This window comes from Chiroxiphia lanceolata, chromosome 6 (assembly GCF_009829145.1).
Source record: "Chiroxiphia lanceolata isolate bChiLan1 chromosome 6, bChiLan1.pri, whole genome shotgun sequence".
In the NCBI taxonomy this organism is placed as follows: domain Eukaryota; kingdom Metazoa; phylum Chordata; class Aves; order Passeriformes; family Pipridae; genus Chiroxiphia; species Chiroxiphia lanceolata.
In genome coordinates this window covers 19,821,284-19,841,024 of record NC_045642.1, presented here as the reverse complement: position 1 = coordinate 19,841,024, position 19,741 = coordinate 19,821,284, and the positions used below count along the sequence as shown (strand labels likewise).

The window sequence follows — 19,741 nt, the reverse complement described above, 5'->3', positions numbered from 1 at the left end:
CAAGGTCAATCCACCGCAACAACCCGCCCTCACTCCTCACTCCCCGCCGCAGGTCGCCGCAGGCACATCTGCAGCAGGGCAGCCATCACGGCGGCCTGTCACTCACCCAGCAGCTCCGGGGTGCCGTGCAGGTGCCTCCATCCCACTCGTCCGGCGACGGGGAGCCCCGCGCCCAGCGCCGCCCGCCCGGCCCGGAGCAGCCTCAGCGCCCGCTCCCCGCTCAGCCGCAGGGACGCCGCCATCTTTCCGCTCCCGGCCCGGGGCTGCCCCTCTCCCTGCCTGAGCAGAAAGAACCCGTCCCGCCCGCAGCCCGCGATGCCGCCGCCTCAGCCCTGCGAAGCAACGGCTTCACCGCCCCCGCCCGCCCCGCCCGCGGCACCAAACGCCCCTATTGCCCCGGGCACGAGCAAACGCCAACCGCAGGGACACCCGGGCCCCGCCCGCCCCCGCACCTCCCCCGGCCACTGCCGCCGCCTGGCCCCTCCGTCCCCCCCAGTCCAGGTCGGTGCCTGCGGTCAGGGGATGTCCGGCGATCCGCAGGCGCCCCGCGGCGCCCGCAAGAGGCCCCCGAGCGAGGACCCCGGGCCATGGCCGCCGCGGCGGGAGACTCGGAGCAGGTACCGGGGCAGGGGGTCCCCCTGTGGTCTCGGGAGCGAAGCGACCGCGGGGGCCGGGGCTGCCCGTGGAACCACCGTAATTAGCCTGTGCGCCTTCGTAGTTGCTAATTGTTAGAGAGGACCTGGGAGTGTTGGTGGGTGACAAGCTGACTGTGAGCCGGCAGCGAGCCGGCAGCGCCCCGGCGGCAAGCGGGCAATGCAGCCGGCATGAGCTGAGCGTGCTCGGCCTCCAGTATTCGAGGACTAATGGGCATGAAGTAAAATGCAAGAACTTCCACCTCAACATGAGGAAGAGCTTCCTGACGTTGAGGATGGCAGAGCACTGTAAAGGGAAGTCGTGGAGTCTCCCTCTCTGGACACATTCCAAAGCCACGTGGACACGTTCCTGTGTCACCTGCTCCAGGTGACTCTGCCTTGGCAGGGGGATTGGACTGGATGATCTCTAGAGACTTGCAGAATACAGTAATTTTTTTAGATTTGACTGCTGAAAATTTTCAGTGAATACTTCCACTCAGTTTCTATTCAGAAGTTTACCGGCAAATTTGTTTTCTACATAATATTTAATGGTTTTAAAAATTAGTCACTTGTTTTAGTTCATGGAAGTTCTTGGAGTTTTTCTTCATAGCTAACAGCATGTATAAATTTAGGCTAAGATGACAACTGCATAGCAACAGAGAGCTAAACTGTTCATGTTAGCTGTATCAGAAAACTACTGGGCCAGATTCTGACTGAGAGATAGGAAGGAAGACATAACCAGTGGCACCTGTACTTCAACTTATAAATCAAATTTTAAAGTACTTCCAACTGAGATTTGACAAAGAATAATCCTGTTGAGTTGCCAACTGCTTTCCCATGTGTTCACTCCCAGGCTCATTAGAGCAAGAACCATTTTTGTAGTTATGGGAAGTACTGTCATTTTTATTATCGGTAATTTTAGATATGAAATACAGTAATATTTTTATTTAGATAGTTTATGGTTATCATCAACATCTACCTATCCTGGAAAAATGCTGTTAAACTCTGTGAATTGATTTGTAATCCTGGAAATCTACAGAAAAATAGTAAAAATTTCTTGATTATGTTTATTCTTGATAAGAGGAATTTCTGAACTTCTAGAAATTCTTTTTAATAAGTGAAAAGCAATTATGTTCTTCCATGGATATGAATTTTGCAGTAAATTTCTAGATTCATCAAACAGGGAAAATATGTAACAACTATAGGAGTGTTATAATCTAGGTTTTGTTATGGCTGTGTACATTTAATTAAGAATAGCAATATAAACCTGTCAAAAATAGAAGAGACATAATTTTTTTTCGAAGTGAAAAAATACCAGTGTATTACGTAGGTTAGAAATAAAAATGAAATACAGAGGATGTAATTTTGAGTAAGAGTCAACACGATACTGTGGGACTCAGTTTTGAGACAGGTGAATAGATAAAAATTATGTACAGCCATTAATTGTGTATAAATAAATCAGAACAACAAAACAGGGACTCATAGGTTACACATACTATGTGCTTTTATTTGTAAACATATGACACATGCATTAATGTTTTCAGTTCACAGTACATTTCAGAGTCATTAGTATTTGAAAAATGTTTCACTAGTCAGAGTAAACTTCATTTATCTTATTATTTTCAATGACAAAGAGCTGGAAAGTAGTGGCTTCATTTTCAGTTGTGTGAATGGGGAAGATCTCAGGTGGGGTTTTTTCACTGTTTAGGTGTTTGCTTATTTGGCCTGGGGTCTTTTTTCCTTCATGTATGCTTTTATCTGCTGTCCTAATTGTTTCAGGTAATGTGAACTGATGAGAGTTCAGTTCCTGGTTCTTGACTTCTTCATGAGTTTCCAGGAGTGCTGGTTAGAGTCTCGTTTCTATTGCTTCAAATGAGTAAAATGATGATTTTTTTAATATATTAAAAGATACTTTCAATAACAGAAAGGAAGTCAGAGGAGGCAGGAATAGCATCTGAACTGAATGCCAGTTTACATGAAACCCATACAAGAAAAAAAGTGTTACTGAGGTAGTGTAGGTGGAAATATTACCCCATCCCTGGGAGATAAATTGACATAAATACACCTTTCTGTTTCTCTACTTTTAATTTCCTGGTTGATGGGTTCAGTCATATCAAGATCTTTGTGAAAGCACATGTGATTTTTATTTTTACACTGGTAAATGGGGAAAGATTTTCCTTCTTATTCTCTCACAGAGAATAAATAAATTTCTTTTATTTCTAAAAGAAATACTCAAGACAATATGTAAATGCATAAATTCAAGCACGCAGAATGGATTAAAGTAGCATCTCACAGCTTTCTCTGCGATTACTGGTTACATTTATCATATAAATGATTCCAATATTAAATTTTTTTTGTTTTCCAGTGTAGTACTCACTTATTAAAGACCACTACCTGTGAGGAACAGCTTTCTTAGCTGTATGTGTTCAGTGCAGAATCATGTTTAGGATTTCCAATAAATAGTTTTGGCTTGCTTCTGGTTTAAATTAACTATAAATGAATCTCTGACATTACAGATACCTTTGGTTAATATATAGATACAGATTTACTCATTGATGTAATAAACAATGGAATATGGAAAAATTAAGAACTTTTTTTTCCTTCTGAAAGAAATGTTAAAATAATGCAATTTACCTTCTGGCTAAACTGCATGTGAAATAACCTCATATTGTAAAAATGTAGGAATATGAAGTTCACAAAATAATTTGCCTATATTTTCTATGCTATTTTTGACTGCTGTTTAAAAATGTACAACAACTAATAAAATCTGTTCTGCTGAAATTTGTAAATCAAGCAAAATAAATTCACAGAAAACATAAATTACTGTTGTACGGCAGTACGAAAGTACTACTCCTTTAAACTCAGTTTCAGAATTTAAATTCTTAGGTTTGTGGCGTATCTGATGTTTTTTTATTTATTTCTTTAATTTATTTTTAGGATAAGTTACATCCAAGGAATCTTATCCCAGAGCTTTGTAGACTGTTTTATGATTTAGGCTGGGTAACAGGAACTGGTGGAGGAATCAGCTTGAAACATGGGTAAGTAATGATGAAAGAGAAACAATGTGATGGTTAGAGAGGGGCTGGCTGCGTTTAGTAGTTGGTGAGGGCATTTCAGTTCCATGAAAAATGAAAGTCAGGAGTGAGCAAGAAAGCGGAGGGGGAAATGAACAGTCTGTCAAATTTAACCATATAGAAGGGAGCTGACTGGTCTGGATTAATCACTGCAATCCCTTCAATGGAGAGAGACAACTTCAGAGAGGGACTTTCTTCTGTCCTTTTCCTATCTTTGTTTAAGGTAGATGAATTGTCTTCAAAGCACAATGCATTCCCTCTTTTTCATTTCACTGACTATGGAATTTAGAGTGGGTTACACCAGGCACAAGGCTTTCAAATGCCTGTGGTTAATTGAGATCAGTCTCACCCTAGACATTTTGCAGGCAAGTAGTTTCCTTTAAGCAGGAGATTACTATTCTACTGAGGTAATAGCAACAATTTTTGGTGTGAATCTGCTGCTAAGAAGCACTGCTTTGTGTTTTAATTTGCTTGTCTCCCCGAATTCATAATTTCCAAGCTTTTGTGGAGACAGGGCTCCTCTCAGTGGCCACTAAAAAAAGTTCTCATTCTGCAAAATGCCTTACACAGAGCCTGCAATTCTGTCCCCAGTCACGGGGTTGTGATACTAACTTGAGAGTGTCTGACTTCTCATTTTCTGATATACACTCTCATACATGCATGCACAGCCATTGCTATTCAAATATATATTATATATATATATATTTATATATGGGAAGAAAAGTTTCGAAATGCAAATATTTGTGCCGTTTGGACTTTGTGGAGGTCGTTTCACCTCCCTGCTTGATTTTTGCCAGCAAAGCAAGAGCAGTAATAATAATGTGAGCAATGATAAGAGGGTTATTTTTTGTTTTCAAAGCTATCTATGGAAAGATCTTTCTAGCACTAATTTGTCATCAGTAGCTAAATGTAGCCTATTTTCTTTGTCATTTCAGTGCATCTCATGTTGGTTGTGGCAAGACAAATGGCATTATCAGAGAATTCACTAACATAGTAGTATAGTTTTCCTCAGCAGTTTTGTTACTTGGTTGCTCAGACTACACCTATATAAATACATGTTTTAGTTGATATCAATATTGTACATGGTCTAGGAATAGTTATGTGTGTGTACTATACTGCTTTATATCTACAGTAGCAGTAGCTTTGTTTCAAAATGAGTAGCTATAAGGCAGAGATCAGACTATCTTAGAATTGTTACATAGGAAATAGTGAACAATTACAGTTTGATTCAAATACAACAACTGGTTTTACCACCTAATCCTAATCAGCATCACTCATGTTCATATCAACTATTCAGAAAAAAAAATGCCACTTTGGACGTGGGTTAACATATAAAAAGTGGATCTAAAATTCGTTGTCAGATATCTTGTATTTTGAAGGCTGTATTTCATCATTAGAGTTTCCCTTTCTGGTTAAAAAGAAAAAAGTCTGTTTTTAAAAAAAAATTGCATGTCTTTCATTGGTAACTGAATCACCACTTGATTTCCCCATATGTTGCTCTCTCAGTCATCTTGCTCATGCAAAGGACTAAATTAATGCAATGTTGGCAGTGTTAATTCATGAATGTTAAAAATTACAAATATGATAAAGCTACATTTTTATGTACTTCACAGACATTTTACCCCTATGGATATACATCATCTTAAGAGTTTTTATTTTTGGAAGAGTTAAAATCACAGAATTGTTTAGGTTGATACAGACCATTAAGATCCTCGAGTCCACATAAACCTGCCACTGCCAAGTTCACCACTAAAACACATCCCTAATCACCATGCCTAAAGTGTTTCGAACACTTCCAGAGATGGTGAGCCAACTGCTCCCCTGGGCAACCTGTTCCAATGCTTGATAACCCTTTCAGTGAAGAAACTTTTCCTAATATGAAATCTAAACCTGCCCTGGTGCAACTTGAGGCCATTTCCAATTCTTCTGTTGTTACCTGGGAGAAGTCTGACCCCCACCTGGCTACAGCCTCCTGTCAGGTAGTTGTAGAGAGTGATGAGGTCTCCCCTGAGCCTCCTCTCCTCCAGTCTAAACAACTCCAGCTCCCTCAGTCTCTCCTCATAAGACTTGTGATCCAGACCCTTCACCAGCTCCATTGTTCTTGTCCAGGAATACAAACTTCTCATGGTCTGTAGGAAATGTATCTGTAACTTGACTAATTATTCACTAGATGTCTCTATGCTCCTGAATTTACTATGTGACTGTTGAAGCCAAATAGTGATTACAATTGAGAGAGATAATCTAGTTGAGGTTTTTTTGCTAATAAGGAGAATAATTCAGGCACCATCTTAAAATAATTTTAATTTAAATCAATTTTTGTAGTTTTTGTTCATGTAGACCTTGCAAGAAGTGATGCACTTCTACTTGAATTTCATTTAATTTCATTGTATCAGTGTTATCTCTTTATCAATATAAATAGATATATAACTGCACAAAAAACCTAAACTGCACAGTTAAAAAGTAAAGTATTTATATTGAAGAATGCTACAGATAATTATTACTGTTTATAGGTAGTCTGTGGATTTTTTAGTAATAGTTTTGTGACTTACTTTGTCACAGATCAGTATCTGCTTGCAATTTTTCATTTAATTTTTATTCTGAATTCTGGGAATTAGAATTTGAATTATTGAAGGGAGAGGCTTTGGGTAGGAAAAATAAGGCTGCACTTCCTACTTCCTCTTACAAAGGTGAAAGTAGGATTTTGTAACCCCTGCAAGTTAAAGATTTTATAGGCCCTTCTACAATTTGATTCTATTTTGATGACCATCTATATGTCAATGTATAGAAGGTGCAAGAAAGTTCTTAGGGGCTAGATTTGCTATTTCCTTTTCAGTGGATCAAGGGCTCTAATGCCTGTGCAGTTGGAAAGTCATTGCTCAGCTGTGTTTACTGATTTTCCCCGTCTGCAACTTTTCACAGGAATGAAATCTACATCGCTCCTTCAGGAGTCCAGAAAGAAAGAATACAGGTACGTTAAGCTGTGCTTTTACCTCAGAGCTCATCCTGAAATACAGGAAAGTGCCTTTGGTTAGAGTTTCACTTTTTCTTATGTAAAGTTGGAAACTTGTTGCGCTGTTGACTACCCTACTGAAACAACTGATGGTTTCTCCCAGTACTCCACTACCATAGCAAGCCAGTATGTGTTTCAGTGGCCAGTGTATATTAGTCTTGAAGATCTCTTTGCTTTAAATAAGCACAAAACTGTGTGAGATTTGAACTCAAGTGCAGCTTTATTCTTTGTCAAGCTTGAGTATCTTTATAGCTGTCTGGCCACAGTTTCAAGTTACTCTGGCACATATATAAAGAAGCATTAACACCTCGTCACTGTTTATTTTCATTTGAGTGATTACAAATATTTTTCTTGATAGTCTCAGTAAATATTTGGGCTCTCCACATGAAAAGGTGACCTTGTCTATCTGTCTGTTTTACAAAAAAAAACCCAAAATGTAAGTGAAGGGGAGAATGGTAAATGGTAACTATTTGATGACAGCAGGAACTCCCCCAGAATAGCATAATATGTGGAAAGGATTTATCATTTCATAGATCTGAGGATAAATACTGAGGAGTAAAAGGAATCCCTTCACTGATAGAAACGCAGGCTTTAGCAGCAGTGTTCGGGGATATGAACAAGTAAGGCAGGCAGAGGTACATAAGATAACCATGATGGTCTCTTCTGTGCTATCAGTAGCAGTGGCTTGACTGCAGTGAGTGAGGAAATCTCTTGCAACTGTATTTTCTGCTGACTGTTAAAATAACATTAAAAAAGAAAGTTTTATTACTGCCCTGGACAATTCTTGTAGTATTATGAGTATCTAATTGATGCAAAGGTACCATTCATGTAAAGCTACTAAAAGCAAGGTTTAAAAAGAAGTAGTTCTACAAGTTGAATAGATTATTTGTAAGTTTAATTTGTGTCCTTTGTTGACTCTTTAAGTGGGGAAGGAAAAGTACATCTACATTTCTTTTTTTTTTTAAATCAGTTACTACAAAAATTAATTTCCATTACACAATGTCATTAAGTACTATTAGGAGCTAGAATAAATGTACATTCCAACACTTTTATAAAGTTAAAATCACATTCTTTATTAAATATACGGTGCATATGTATTTGTTTCCCTAGAAGGAAAACAAAGCTATTCAAGTCATCACAGGTCAAAATAGTTTCTTCATTCTTACAGCCAGAAGATATGTTTGTTTGTGACATGAATGAGCAGGACATCAGTGGTCCTCCACTGCACAAGAAGCTAAAGAAAAGCCAGTGCACACCTCTCTTTATGAACGCCTATACAATGAGAGGTATGTAGCAAATGTTTTTAGTTCATCCATGTCTGAAACACTGTAAATGTACATCCACAAAATTGATATTCAATACCATATTTTTTATACATAGAAGTTACGATGAAATAAACATGAAATTGTAAAATAAATTGATTTGCACAGATATATATACAATGGAAGAGAATCCGTAGTAACATCCTGTCAGTGTCATTTACAATTTACAGTTTCATCTTCTTGTGTAGCTATTCCTGTGATCATCATCACTGATTTTTAGTGCAGTATATTGGTAGGTTGTGGGGGGATTTACAGCATCTTTAAACCAGTAGTTGCCTGTTCAGCAACTATGGTTTAGATCCCGTTGCATCCATTGGGTGAGATTAACAATTATGAATTATGAATAGGTGAAAAAGGTATGAAACTTTTCTCTTGCAGGTGGACAGTAATAGTGAGCTTTTGATGTTGTGTAAGATTTACATCTGTTGTTTTAGAAAGGATTTAGGAAGTCTCTTCAAGACTTCCTGCACAAGAAGCTTACATGTGTACCTGAGGAATGGCAACATTGCAACTTTATAAGTAGATTATAATTAATGTCTGCCCATTTTTCCATCATGACACAGTAAGGTAACGACAAATGTTTTTTCAGAGAGTCAGTAGATAATTGAAGAAGGCATAAAAACTAAGTAAAAGTCTCTGAACTTTCGTTTCGCAAATAAGTTTGGGAATTCTTTAAAATCTCAGACCTCTGATAAAATAAATAGTGTGTTTCAGTCATTGCAGTATGTAAAGAAATGTACAAGTAGTGTTTCTCCTTGAATTTGTACAAGTAGTTTGTCTCCTGGAATTTGTCACTAACTAAAAGTTAACACTAGTGTCCTAAGACAATCCATAATTATCCTTTATAGGTGAGTAATGATCTCATATCTTCATTTAGGTTGCTGTATATTTTTTCCTCTAATGCAGTAGATCACCATTTGCTAAGAGACCCAATCAAAGGAAATTAATCAAGTATGTGAATAAAATTTTTCTAATAGATACATTTTTAAATTAATTCTAAATTTTTTTTTCTTGTTTTTGTGTTCTTAGGGGCAGGTGCAGTGATCCATACTCATTCCAAGGCTGCTGTTATGGCTACCCTTCTTTACCCAGGGACTGAGTTCCGTATTACCCATCAGGAGATGATAAAAGGAATCCAGAAGTGTACTTCAGGAGGCTATTACAGGTATTTCTCTATATTTTAAGAAAAGAGGCATGATATTTGATCATTTGTTTTCAACAATACAAGTAGATGATGAGTTATTCAAGTTATGTGCATTAAAGTGTGTAACATAAAATGTTAGGAATAAGAAGTAAAAAGACCTCTGGAATAAATGAGTCATTGGCTTTCTGTAAGGTCGCAAGCCTGTGGAAGAGATCTGAGATAAAATCTTGTAATGTCAAGGCTACTGTGGTCTGTTGAGCTACAGCAACAAACCAAATAAAGAGCTACATCCTGAGATGTTGACACATCTATACAGTGTTAAGCTGAAACTGGAGCCAACCAACATTAGGTTGCATTGATAGCATGTGAAATCTACATTTGGGTGGACTTCACATATCACTGCCTGTGCTAGTTTAGGGCATGTTAAGAGAGTAGAGGATTTCAGATTTTACTTGACAGAGTTTGAAAGAGAATTCAGAATAAACAACTCATTAAAGATAATGTTATTACTTTTCAAGGATGAGCTCTGAGGTAAGTGCTGAGTTATTCCAAATTATGTGTGATGGCTTGTTTTGAGGTCTCCACCCACAGAGTGTTGAATTGGGATCTGCAAACAACATTTATATAACATGTGACAAGTAGATGAGAAATTGAAATGTTAAATTCCTTCCACTTTTTGATGTTAATTTTTGTATCTAACTATTGCCCTTTGGCAAGGGAGAAAGCCGTATGTGATTTTATGCCCAAGCACATTTTGTTCCATTTTGGTTAACTTGCCAACCTTTACCTTCTTGTCAGCATTAGCATGTGCATTTTTAATGTGGCAAAATACAATCCCTTGTGTTGAATTTTCTAACAACACTAGTTTTAAAAACATCCACATCAATTTTCTATTTTGGATATGCATTTTGAACTCTCAAATATTGCTAAATATTAGTCAGGAGACATCATATTTTAGTCAGGAGACATAATATTTATCAGGTTCCATATCTCCAAGTTGTCTGGTATCACCCTGTTAATTTACCAGAAAAACTGAAGAAATCAAAGCTTCAGATTATGTGGTTCATAACCACATATTTATCCATACTAGAGCGATTCCACTGTCTTGCCTCACACAAGGGTCCCCATTGAATTCCAAAGAAATTTGATAGTAGAAAATGGAACCTTTCAAGAAAGGGATTGAAAGTATGTTGTTTCTAATTGGAAGCTATCCACGAAAACACTACAGATATGATAATCAGAAGTATTTTTTTGCCTAAATACGACTCCAGTGATGCCAGAGTAATTTTCCCTTCAACTTCTGTAGAAGGAGAATTAGATCAGTAGTAAACAGCTTTGAAAATCCAGACTATGACAAGGTATTTTAAATTAAGTTTTGACTAAATGTAGGCTGCTTATATTTCCATAAAACTAAAGACATATCAAGTATTTAGCTCATTCAGAGTCTTCTTGACATTTTATAGATACTAGTTTTTGATAAAAAGCTTATGGTTATCATTAGGGATCAGTTATTTATACCCGCATCCAAGCTCATGTAGAAAGCAGAACCTAGGAAGCCAATCCATTAGCTCATTTGGCCTCAAATCTAGTTTTGGTGATCAGTATATATGAGTCAAACTGCAAATGGCACTTAATTTTTTTCATTCACTATTTTTATAGCTTCCTTGAAAAAGTATCAGCATTGAAAACTGTAAGGGATGAGACTTTAATTTTCTGAATATTTGATTTGAAGTACAAGCTGTTGCTTTGGGGTTTTTTACCATTGCTTTCTTTCTGTGTTTTATAGAAGTAAGTACTACTAGCATCCACTCATGAAATATCTAAGTGATCTCAATGATAAACCTGAACCTGAAGTGGGGACTTATTAAAACTATTTAAACAAGTTTCTGCCAGTGTTAATTAAGGTTCAAACAATGCCAAATATCCCAGTCCTCCTTCAGAAGAAACTCTTAGGCAAGTTCCACTGAGTAACATGCATAATCTTGTCTTTGGAACTGGGGTTCTGAGGCTCTCTTAAGATCACATGTAGCCCACCAATGACTCCATCACAGAGAATTTATTTTTCATGTGTTGACTCTACTTTCTATTTATATGCCTTAGAAGGACAATCTTCCAGGGGCTTTTTGGACTACCTGAATTAATTTTTTTCTGCTCTCCAGCAAACAGCTTCATTTCCTTCTTCATGATATGATTCTTTTAAATAATTTAATCTGAGGTAAAGCTTGTAGATGATGCCAATACAGGATGGAGAGTTTGAAAAAATTGTAAAGAGACCCAACTACAAAGTGATATGTGAATAAACAGCTACACCTAATAGATTAAAGTGTTATTTTCTTTTTGTGCCTCAAGTGTAGCTCAGGTATTGCCAGCATAGTATGTGTTTGGGAGTGAGAGATGTTCCTGAGAATTCTTATGTTACAGCATGACTCACAAGAGAAGATATCATTAGTGCTGAAAATTTATTAACATCTTTACACAGTCAAGGGAGAATCTCTTTCATAGGGAAAACTTCATAGATCCAAGCGCAGGGTTTTTTTAAATACATGAACATTCATTTTTCTTTCAGATATGATGATACACTAGTGGTTCCCATTATTGAAAATACACCAGAAGAGAAGGATCTCAAGGAAAGAATGGCACGTGCAATGGAAAAATACCCAGACTCCTGTGCTGTATTGGTCAGACGTCATGGTGTTTACGTGTGGGGAGGAACATGGGAAAAAGCCAAAACGATGTGAGTACAACTTAGCAACATGCTGTCTTTTGCTACTATACCTCAAAACCTTAGTGAACTTAATGTCATGTGTATTTTCAACCCATTGACAATGATTTAGAACATTAAGGCCTCACTGCATGTATGGGGAGCTTTTGGGAGTGGGTTCATCCATAATTCCAATGCTTGCTTTTTCTTTCATATCAGTATTGGCTAATAAGGTTGCCAGCATTTTCCTTTCATATGGACAAGTCCTTCCTCATATGAAACCTGCAGACAATCCCTGCTTTTATATGACACCTGCCAATACTGTTTGTGTAGCCTTCCCTAGTACCAGTTTTGGAATTTACTTCATCTGCTGATAGAAATGCAACAAAAATGCTGGGCACTTTCCATACCACAGTGTTGGAAGTAACAGTAATAGAGCTGTCCATTCAAACTATTGCATTGGTGGTATAAAGCTTAAGGAAGGAAAATACTAGTTTTCATAAAACATGGTAAGACTTGAGCCTTACTAACATTTCACTTTTTTTCCTTATTGATATTAGGTGTGAGTGTTATGATTACTTGTTTGATATCGCAGTGCAGATGAAGCAGCATGGGCTGGATCCTTCAAAACATCCAGCTGGAGAAAATGGGATCTTGTAAATGTCAACAACATTTATATTCAGGTGTGAATTTATCTGTAAAGATGATCTGTTTGGAGGGAGGGACTACAGATGACACCATCACTTCAGTCTTCTTTCCCACTCAGGAAACTTCAGTATTGCTCATCTTCCCCCAGTCTGCTTTGTTACCACTGCAATTATATCTATGCCTGAAATAATGCTCCTTTTCCATACAATGCAACAACAAAAAAAATGTATTAATAGTCGAGTATGTTCTGTCCATATTTAGCACATATTTACAGCATGGAGTGCAATTGCTTTTTAAAACAAAACAGTATCAAGCATTACCAGTAAAAGCAGTGGACTAAGAATACCCCAGCCTAGTAAAATAATCTATACAGAGATGCCTGAACACCCACAGTTGTTCTTCAGCTTGCAGGATCAGGTTTGATATCAGTCCATCCCTGGTGTTACTTGTATGGTGGATTGGTTGGAGGTTTTTGTGGATTTGATTTTTTCCTTCAGCGGACTTGGCTGGTTGCAGTTAGAGTTTCACTGGTTACTGTCACCTGTTTACCTCATGCAGCGAATTACCTTGACTTTCTGTTTTCTAGTGTAGCAATGATCGGTTTTGAAAGTTTTCATAAGAAATTGTTCAAAGTAAAAGCACATAGATAGCACAGATAACATGAAGGATCCCTGAAACAGTTCTCACAAAAGCAATGTACAGCTTGGTATGGCAAAACACAGTGGTAGCATAACACTTCAGTTTGAGACACCTCTTCCTGAAAACGTAAGCAAGTTAAAAGATTCCAGTACAGAGATTATAAAAGGACTTCTTGGCCAAAGTGGTGGTGTAATTAAACAGGATAGGCTAACTTGTTGCAGAGTTGTCCTATCAGATAATCCACTGCACCCACCACGTTTTCATCAGAAGAAATGACGCATGGTTGCTCAGGCTGCATGAGCCCAGAGCAGACGGGGACTTGGATCATTAGCCTTTATGCCCACACTGGAGGACGAAGCAGCTGGACAGGAGGCTTCCTGTCAGTGAGTCTCTGTGTTAGCAGACATTTGGAGTGCTGCCACTGCATACAGTGATAAAGACATGCTGGCTGCCACACCTGCACAGAGCTACCTCATGGCCCGTGAGAACCATTCTAAAATTACACCTCAGCCCCTACAATTGAATAGGTTGGGCTAACGTAGTGGCATTAATATTCCTTTGCCTATTTATTCTGACTGAATGCCTAATTTTAGAATATTTTCACTCTTACCTTGTTTCTCCTGTGCAGGTTTCTTACATGGTGATGGGAGTTCCAGATTTCAGCTCATGCTGTTGAAGCCAGAAGGGGGTGCTGTTATACTCAGGGGATTGACAGATGCCAGCAGGCGGTTTCGACTGTTCAACGAATCCAAGAAGAAAAGGAGACTTCAAAACAACTGAATTGCTATTTATGAATCCTGTCAAGTGCTACAGTAGGAGGAATGAAAATTGAGATGCAAAAAAAAGATTTTGAACAACTATGGAGAACTAACATGACATTTTGTCTGTGTGCCTTAAAAATGGATATTTCAACAATCTGCATTGGCTGATCCTGCTGTAAATCTACATCATTTAAGTTGTTATAACTCTCTATTTCCAAAAGTTATAGTAGCTTTTATTCTTCAGGAAAAAAGTGAGGGCAACCCCTTAATTAGAAGTTAATAAAGTTTAAAGCATTGTTTGAACTGTGATTCCTTCATGCCATGTTCATAGGTGTTTTTTTTTTTAATTAAGCCTGTAGCATATGTATTTTTAAATTCTCCTAATTGTCATTATAATGAGTAGGAAACACATAATTTTATAGTGTGTATTTTGTAGTTATTACTGAAAGACTGCTCTGGGTCTTGTCTGGTTTTTACATCTTTACATTCCTTCACTTTGAGTAAGATTTTGTTTATTGCAACTTTAAGACAGCTTTTTATGACCTCTGCTTAGCCTCCCTAAGGTAGATTTAATCAAAGTGCTCATTAAAACATTGTATTGCATATTTATGACACAGTGTCTTTCAAGATCTTCTGCAGTGGCTCCCCAGTGGCCTTGAGTGTAAGCCTTGAGTGACCAGTTCTCTGATTGAGCGTTGAGACTTTATTCCCAAGGGTGAATTGAGACAGGGTAAGCACTGACTGACCGTGTTCTCTGCTAGGGGCCTTGCATTCCTGCCACTTTCCCCTACATCATCTCTGGCACTTCTTTGAGCTTCCATGAGGTTAATTAAATCTTCAACCTAAAAGGAAACTACTGTGGGAGTGGGGGATAGAAAATTACTAAATTGTTTCCTAATAAGGCACTGGTAAAATGTTGAATCAAGTCAAAGGTGGGTTCAAAGAGATCCAGAGCCAGGGCAAAAGATGAGATGGCTGATACTGGAGATGGCAGACAACACTTTCCCCTTTTCATGGAGATGACAGTTAAGTTCAATGTCTTGGAAATGTTGGACATGTTTGTCTTTCCCTACTATACATAGTGCTGTACCTGCAGTGTGCAATCTTTGAGCCTTATTGGGGGGGGGGTGACCTTGGTTATTGTGAAATAGTGGTTATCACTACCTTATTGCAGGTTGTATGTTTATCAATACATTTTTTCAGTATTAGACACTTGTTTGTCAGTGGTAAATATTTGAACTGCCTGATTTCTGCAAGTAAATTCCTGTGGTATTCTGATGATGCTTTCAGAATAGTATAATATATAATTGTATAATTCCATAATACTAATGTTCTGTAAGTATAAAGAACGTATAAAGCAGTATATTTACACTTAGTATTGGTTTGTTTTGCATGTATAATGACAAACTATAAAAGAACATTCATGAGGAAAGGTTTTTTTGCCAAATATATTCCTCTAGGGTCATGTTAATTACAAATATTCACTTTCTCATCCAGCTCCAGTTTGCCACTCTGTAGCCTTTCTAAAATTTGTGTAAAACATCCAATTTCTATAGTAGTCAAGAAGTTTTGTCATATAGGATTCCAAGATGTTTGGAGTCCCATTCAGTGATATAGAACTGAGCTAAATGCACTCTTCTCATGTGAACTCTCATCAAAGAAATTAGTGCCTTTACAGCTTTGGTGGCTCATAAACTTGTGAAATGATTACTGTTTCCTGGAGTGTTCAGAAAGCTCCTCCGGTTCAGATCCAATTATGTAGAACAAAAATAGGAAAATTGATCATGTGATTTAAAACTTCTAAGCTCACATAATGTTTAAGTGTATATCATTTTCTGATGTGAATTGTGGGCTAATAAGCCAGATATTTTTATACGTTTGCAGGAAAAGCTTGATCTCCATTGAGCCGATTATCTAGGTTTAGTATCACCAGATAGGCTTATGTCAAAATGACATAATTCCCATTTCAAGTGGCTCATCCAAAAAGCTAAGTTCCAACATTTCTCAATAAAAGTAACTTCCTACCAAACATCCTGTTTGCTTTCCAAGAAGGAAATAAAACTGCAGAATACAGCATCTTGAAACATTAAGAGATAGAACTCGTAACTTAGAGTAAGCAGTTATGATGCCCATATATGTTCTGTAGTGAAAGCTGTAGTGCCTGAACAACTGGCATCCTATTTGCTTTATCTCTGAAATTGCAATTTAAAAATTAACATTAAAAAAGCTCACTGTCTAATGGAACAATACAAATACGTTTGTAACCTTCTTCTAGGTTGGTTTTTGCCATGCTTTTGGGGCAAATAGGTTTGCAACAATTTCTTGCTGTTTTACAGGAGATGGCAAATTGGCAAAAAAATCCCTGGAGCACGTTAAATGGATTACTATTTTATCAAGCAGCAGAAGAAAATACCCAGTTTGATATTAATCCTTCCTAATTTCAAAATTGTTAAAAAAACTCTGAGCAGATACAAGTTTAGGCATTCCTATGGAAGAGAGTTATCTCTAGAGATTTGTAAGCAATAAGGAAATTAGGAGAATGCTTCATTTTTCAAGTCGCTTTGGACTTTCATTTAGGTTTGGTTCTAAGGAGAGGTGAACCCTTGCAGGTTTTGTTTTTGTTTTCTTTGCCTACTTGTTAAGTGAAATTTAAGTTGTGCATTACAGACCCAGAGCCCTCTGAGCTGAGAGACTTTTGTAGCAGAGTGTGTGGAGGTGCCTGTGACTGCGCTTTGCTACCAGCTCTTTAAAGCTTTCATAGAAGTCGGTGGATCTGTATATTTGGCCTAATTTCAAGCCAGCTTCATGTTAAAAGCTGTTACTCCAGAAGAATACTACCCAACATGATTTTTAAAAGAGCAAATTTCTAAGTCCCTGAATCTGGAAAAGAGCTGTCAGGCAATTATTCTGGTACCGCCCAAGGTTTTACTATGTAAATAAGATGATAAATCAAATCTCAATATTTTTTGGTTGACATCATTAGCACAGGGTCATGTTTCTGCTAAATTTGAGTGCTAGGGGTTCAGCATACTGAGTGCACCATTGCAAAATTATTTTGGAGGTGAAAGCTCGAGTGTAACCACAACCATTGTCTGTTTCTTAGGATTTTAATCTATTGAAATCAAAAGCATTTCCAAATATTAATTTTTTAATCTTTTCTATAGTCTCAAGACTTAATCTAGCATCTACTAGATTTTGCTAGAACAGTCAGAAGAAAACTAGTGACTGGCTAGTGCTCAGTACAGAAAATGGACTGAGCAGGTTTGTCTAGGTGGGATTTAATGGGGAATCGTGGAAATTCACGTAGTCTGAATAGCATTTACAAACATTCTCCCTCTATATACTTGCATATGTGTGTTGGGTTTTTTTACTTTTAAGATACTGTGCTATTGTACTAGCAAGTTTCTCTCATCTATGACAGATAAAATTACAGGTTTAATCTCCAGAAACCAGATCAACAAGAATTTTTTTAAATAGTTAAACATAAATTCTTGCTCTTTAATGAACCTCACATTAACTCCGATTTCTCTGATGGTAATTTCTGGTAATTACAAACAGAATACACTGGATATAGAAGAAAGAATAGGTCTTACGTTTAAAACAAAGAGCTGGAAGTCTAGATTTTGTGGCTGATCCAAGTGTTACCTTAAGGTCATGCCTTGAACAGTTCACTTTGATGGGAATTTCAAAAGAGCTTGAATGAATCAGATACTACCCTAAATCCCACTGGAAAGTTAGGTGCTTAATTTCATTAGGCTCCCCAAGGATTTAGCTGTCTTTGTTTCAATCAAGGAAAAAAAAAAAAGGTCGGTGGGGATCACCCTGAGTACATATCACTAGCGTATACCAGTTTGTCCTTAAATGCTTAACTGCTATTTCTTTCCGTACTAGAACCCTGTAGTTTTAAGAAAAAAGGTTACATAAACTAATTTCACCTAGAAGAAATTTTAAAAAGCAAGAAATCAGGAACTAAGCTCTCCTGCTTACTCAGATACATATTAATATTACCACAAGTAACACAGCACAATTTTTATGACTTCAGTTCCTCACTTCTCAAAGGATACCAGCTAGCTGTCTTTCCAGATGAAACATCTCTTTTAAGATGTCATTTTTAAATTCCTGCTCTCCAGACAAAGCAGGTTACCCTCACAGTCCCCATTTCAGAGCAGTTCCTGAAAACATCACTGCAATATGTCAGTAGATTACCTGGGCTCTGCAGGTTGCTGTGCATGTAACACTAATGATTACATTTCTTTTGTCTTTATGCTTCATCTCATTGCCATGTTTTATTCAGTTTCAGTCCTGCTTTTCTATAAGATTGTCCCCCCTCCCCTGATTTCCTTACAGTCTTTGAAACCAAATGTGAACTTAGTACCGTTTGCATTCTGATTGAACTTTCAAACCCAAGAATATTTTTGTGTTAGGAAACATCTCTTTCCTGATTCATCTGCTATATCCCTGACATATCCAGGCATGTCCTGTTATTCTATGTTTGCAAAATTTTGGTACTTAAAACAGTTAATGTGCCTTTTGTATCTCAGACACACTAGGATTTTGCAAGCGTCTGTTGACTGCAAGAGCATATGAGCAAGTATGAGACTGATTTCCTGTTAAGGAGTCACTACATTAAAAGGATATTTGCATAATCATAGACTAAGATAATGTAGGGAAAACCCCTGAGATCATTCTGATGCCAGGATTAAGCCAAGCCCAACATGTAATTTATTTGAATATATGAAAGCTGCTTCTTATCGTTCACTTCTATCTCAAGTCTCTAAGCACTTTAGTTGGCAGCAGCAGGCTCTAACTCCTCCTGGGTAATTCATTATCCTCAACAACTGTTAAAAGGGTTATTTTAAGTTTAACTTAACAGTCCCTGCAACTTAATTAATACAATAAAAAAATTATTCCTTTTATGATTTTTGTCATGTGTTCAAAATCAAGCTACCACATCTTCTTGGGTCATCATTTTATTTGATGCCCTCGCCTTCAGGTTATGATAACTTCGGAAATACTGCATGCACCACAAAAACAAGGGTTCAGGACTACACCTACAGAAAACATAGCAAGTGGGGTTTTTAACTCGTATATAAATGAAGAACTGTCCACATAGGAGTTTGGCAGAAGGACCTCAAGAGAAAGTATATTAGCAATTAAAAATCAAGGCACACAACAGTGCTGTTTCTGAACATCTTAATACTTAGGGCTGGAGGTCTCTGACTTCCGTTTTAAATTCAGTTGCATGCTTTAAGTTTTTATTTGGAGAATCTGTCACGCTTGTCACCTGGTACTTCCTTCAGTTAACATGCTTAGTGGCTTATGTCTAGGGGGCTGTAGTGGTGTCTGAAAGGTTTGGATTTTTTTCACTCATCTTGGATGAGTAAGTTATTTGAACCCAAAAGTCTAGTTGCCAGGAAAAAAGAAAGCAAAAAATCCCAGGGCTGCTGTCATGCTCGCTTGCCACCGTTTAAACAAATGGGGATACAAAGAGATGTGGAGGTGTAGCAAGAGGGCAATTGTTTCAGAAACAATTGCTGTTTCTGAAAAGTAATTGAAGGAGGAGAACCCATTGAATAGCATTTCAGTGACAGCTCAGTCTATCAAGCCTCAAGCCATAGCACAAGAGGGGAGTAACATTTTAAGTGAGTGAAGAGCAAACATTATGATTCTTTAATTGTAGGAAAGGCAAGAAGAGAGAATGCAATCGGGGTCTCAGACACCTAAATAAGAAAGCATCTAGTAGCAGTGGTGGCAACATTAATAGAGAAGCACAGTTAAGCAAATAGGATGATGATCTGCATCTATTGCAG

The 19,741-nt window shown here is 37.8% G+C and overlaps 2 protein-coding genes across 2 annotated transcripts in view; one reads left to right on the top strand and one right to left on the bottom strand.

Annotated features, from left to right (window-relative positions):
* Positions 1-257, bottom strand: part of PDHX (pyruvate dehydrogenase complex component X) — a 36,673-nt gene extending 36,416 nt beyond the window's left edge. The window contains exon 1 of the mRNA XM_032689910.1: positions 107-257. Coding sequence (XP_032545801.1) covers positions 107-242 — 136 coding nt within the window. The 5' untranslated portion in view covers positions 243-257. The remainder of the gene's footprint in view (positions 1-106) is intronic.
* Positions 258-317: 60 nt separating this feature from the next.
* APIP (APAF1 interacting protein) lies at positions 318-16,200 on the top strand (the record flags this gene model as incomplete). Its single annotated transcript, XM_032690385.1, has 8 exons — positions 318-617; positions 3,570-3,670; positions 6,626-6,674; positions 7,885-8,002; positions 9,068-9,203; positions 11,749-11,916; positions 12,444-12,566; positions 13,799-16,200. Coding segments are annotated over 7 exons (972 nt in total), but the record flags the coding sequence as incomplete, so codon positions are not given.
* Positions 16,201-19,741: the final 3,541 nt, after the last annotated feature.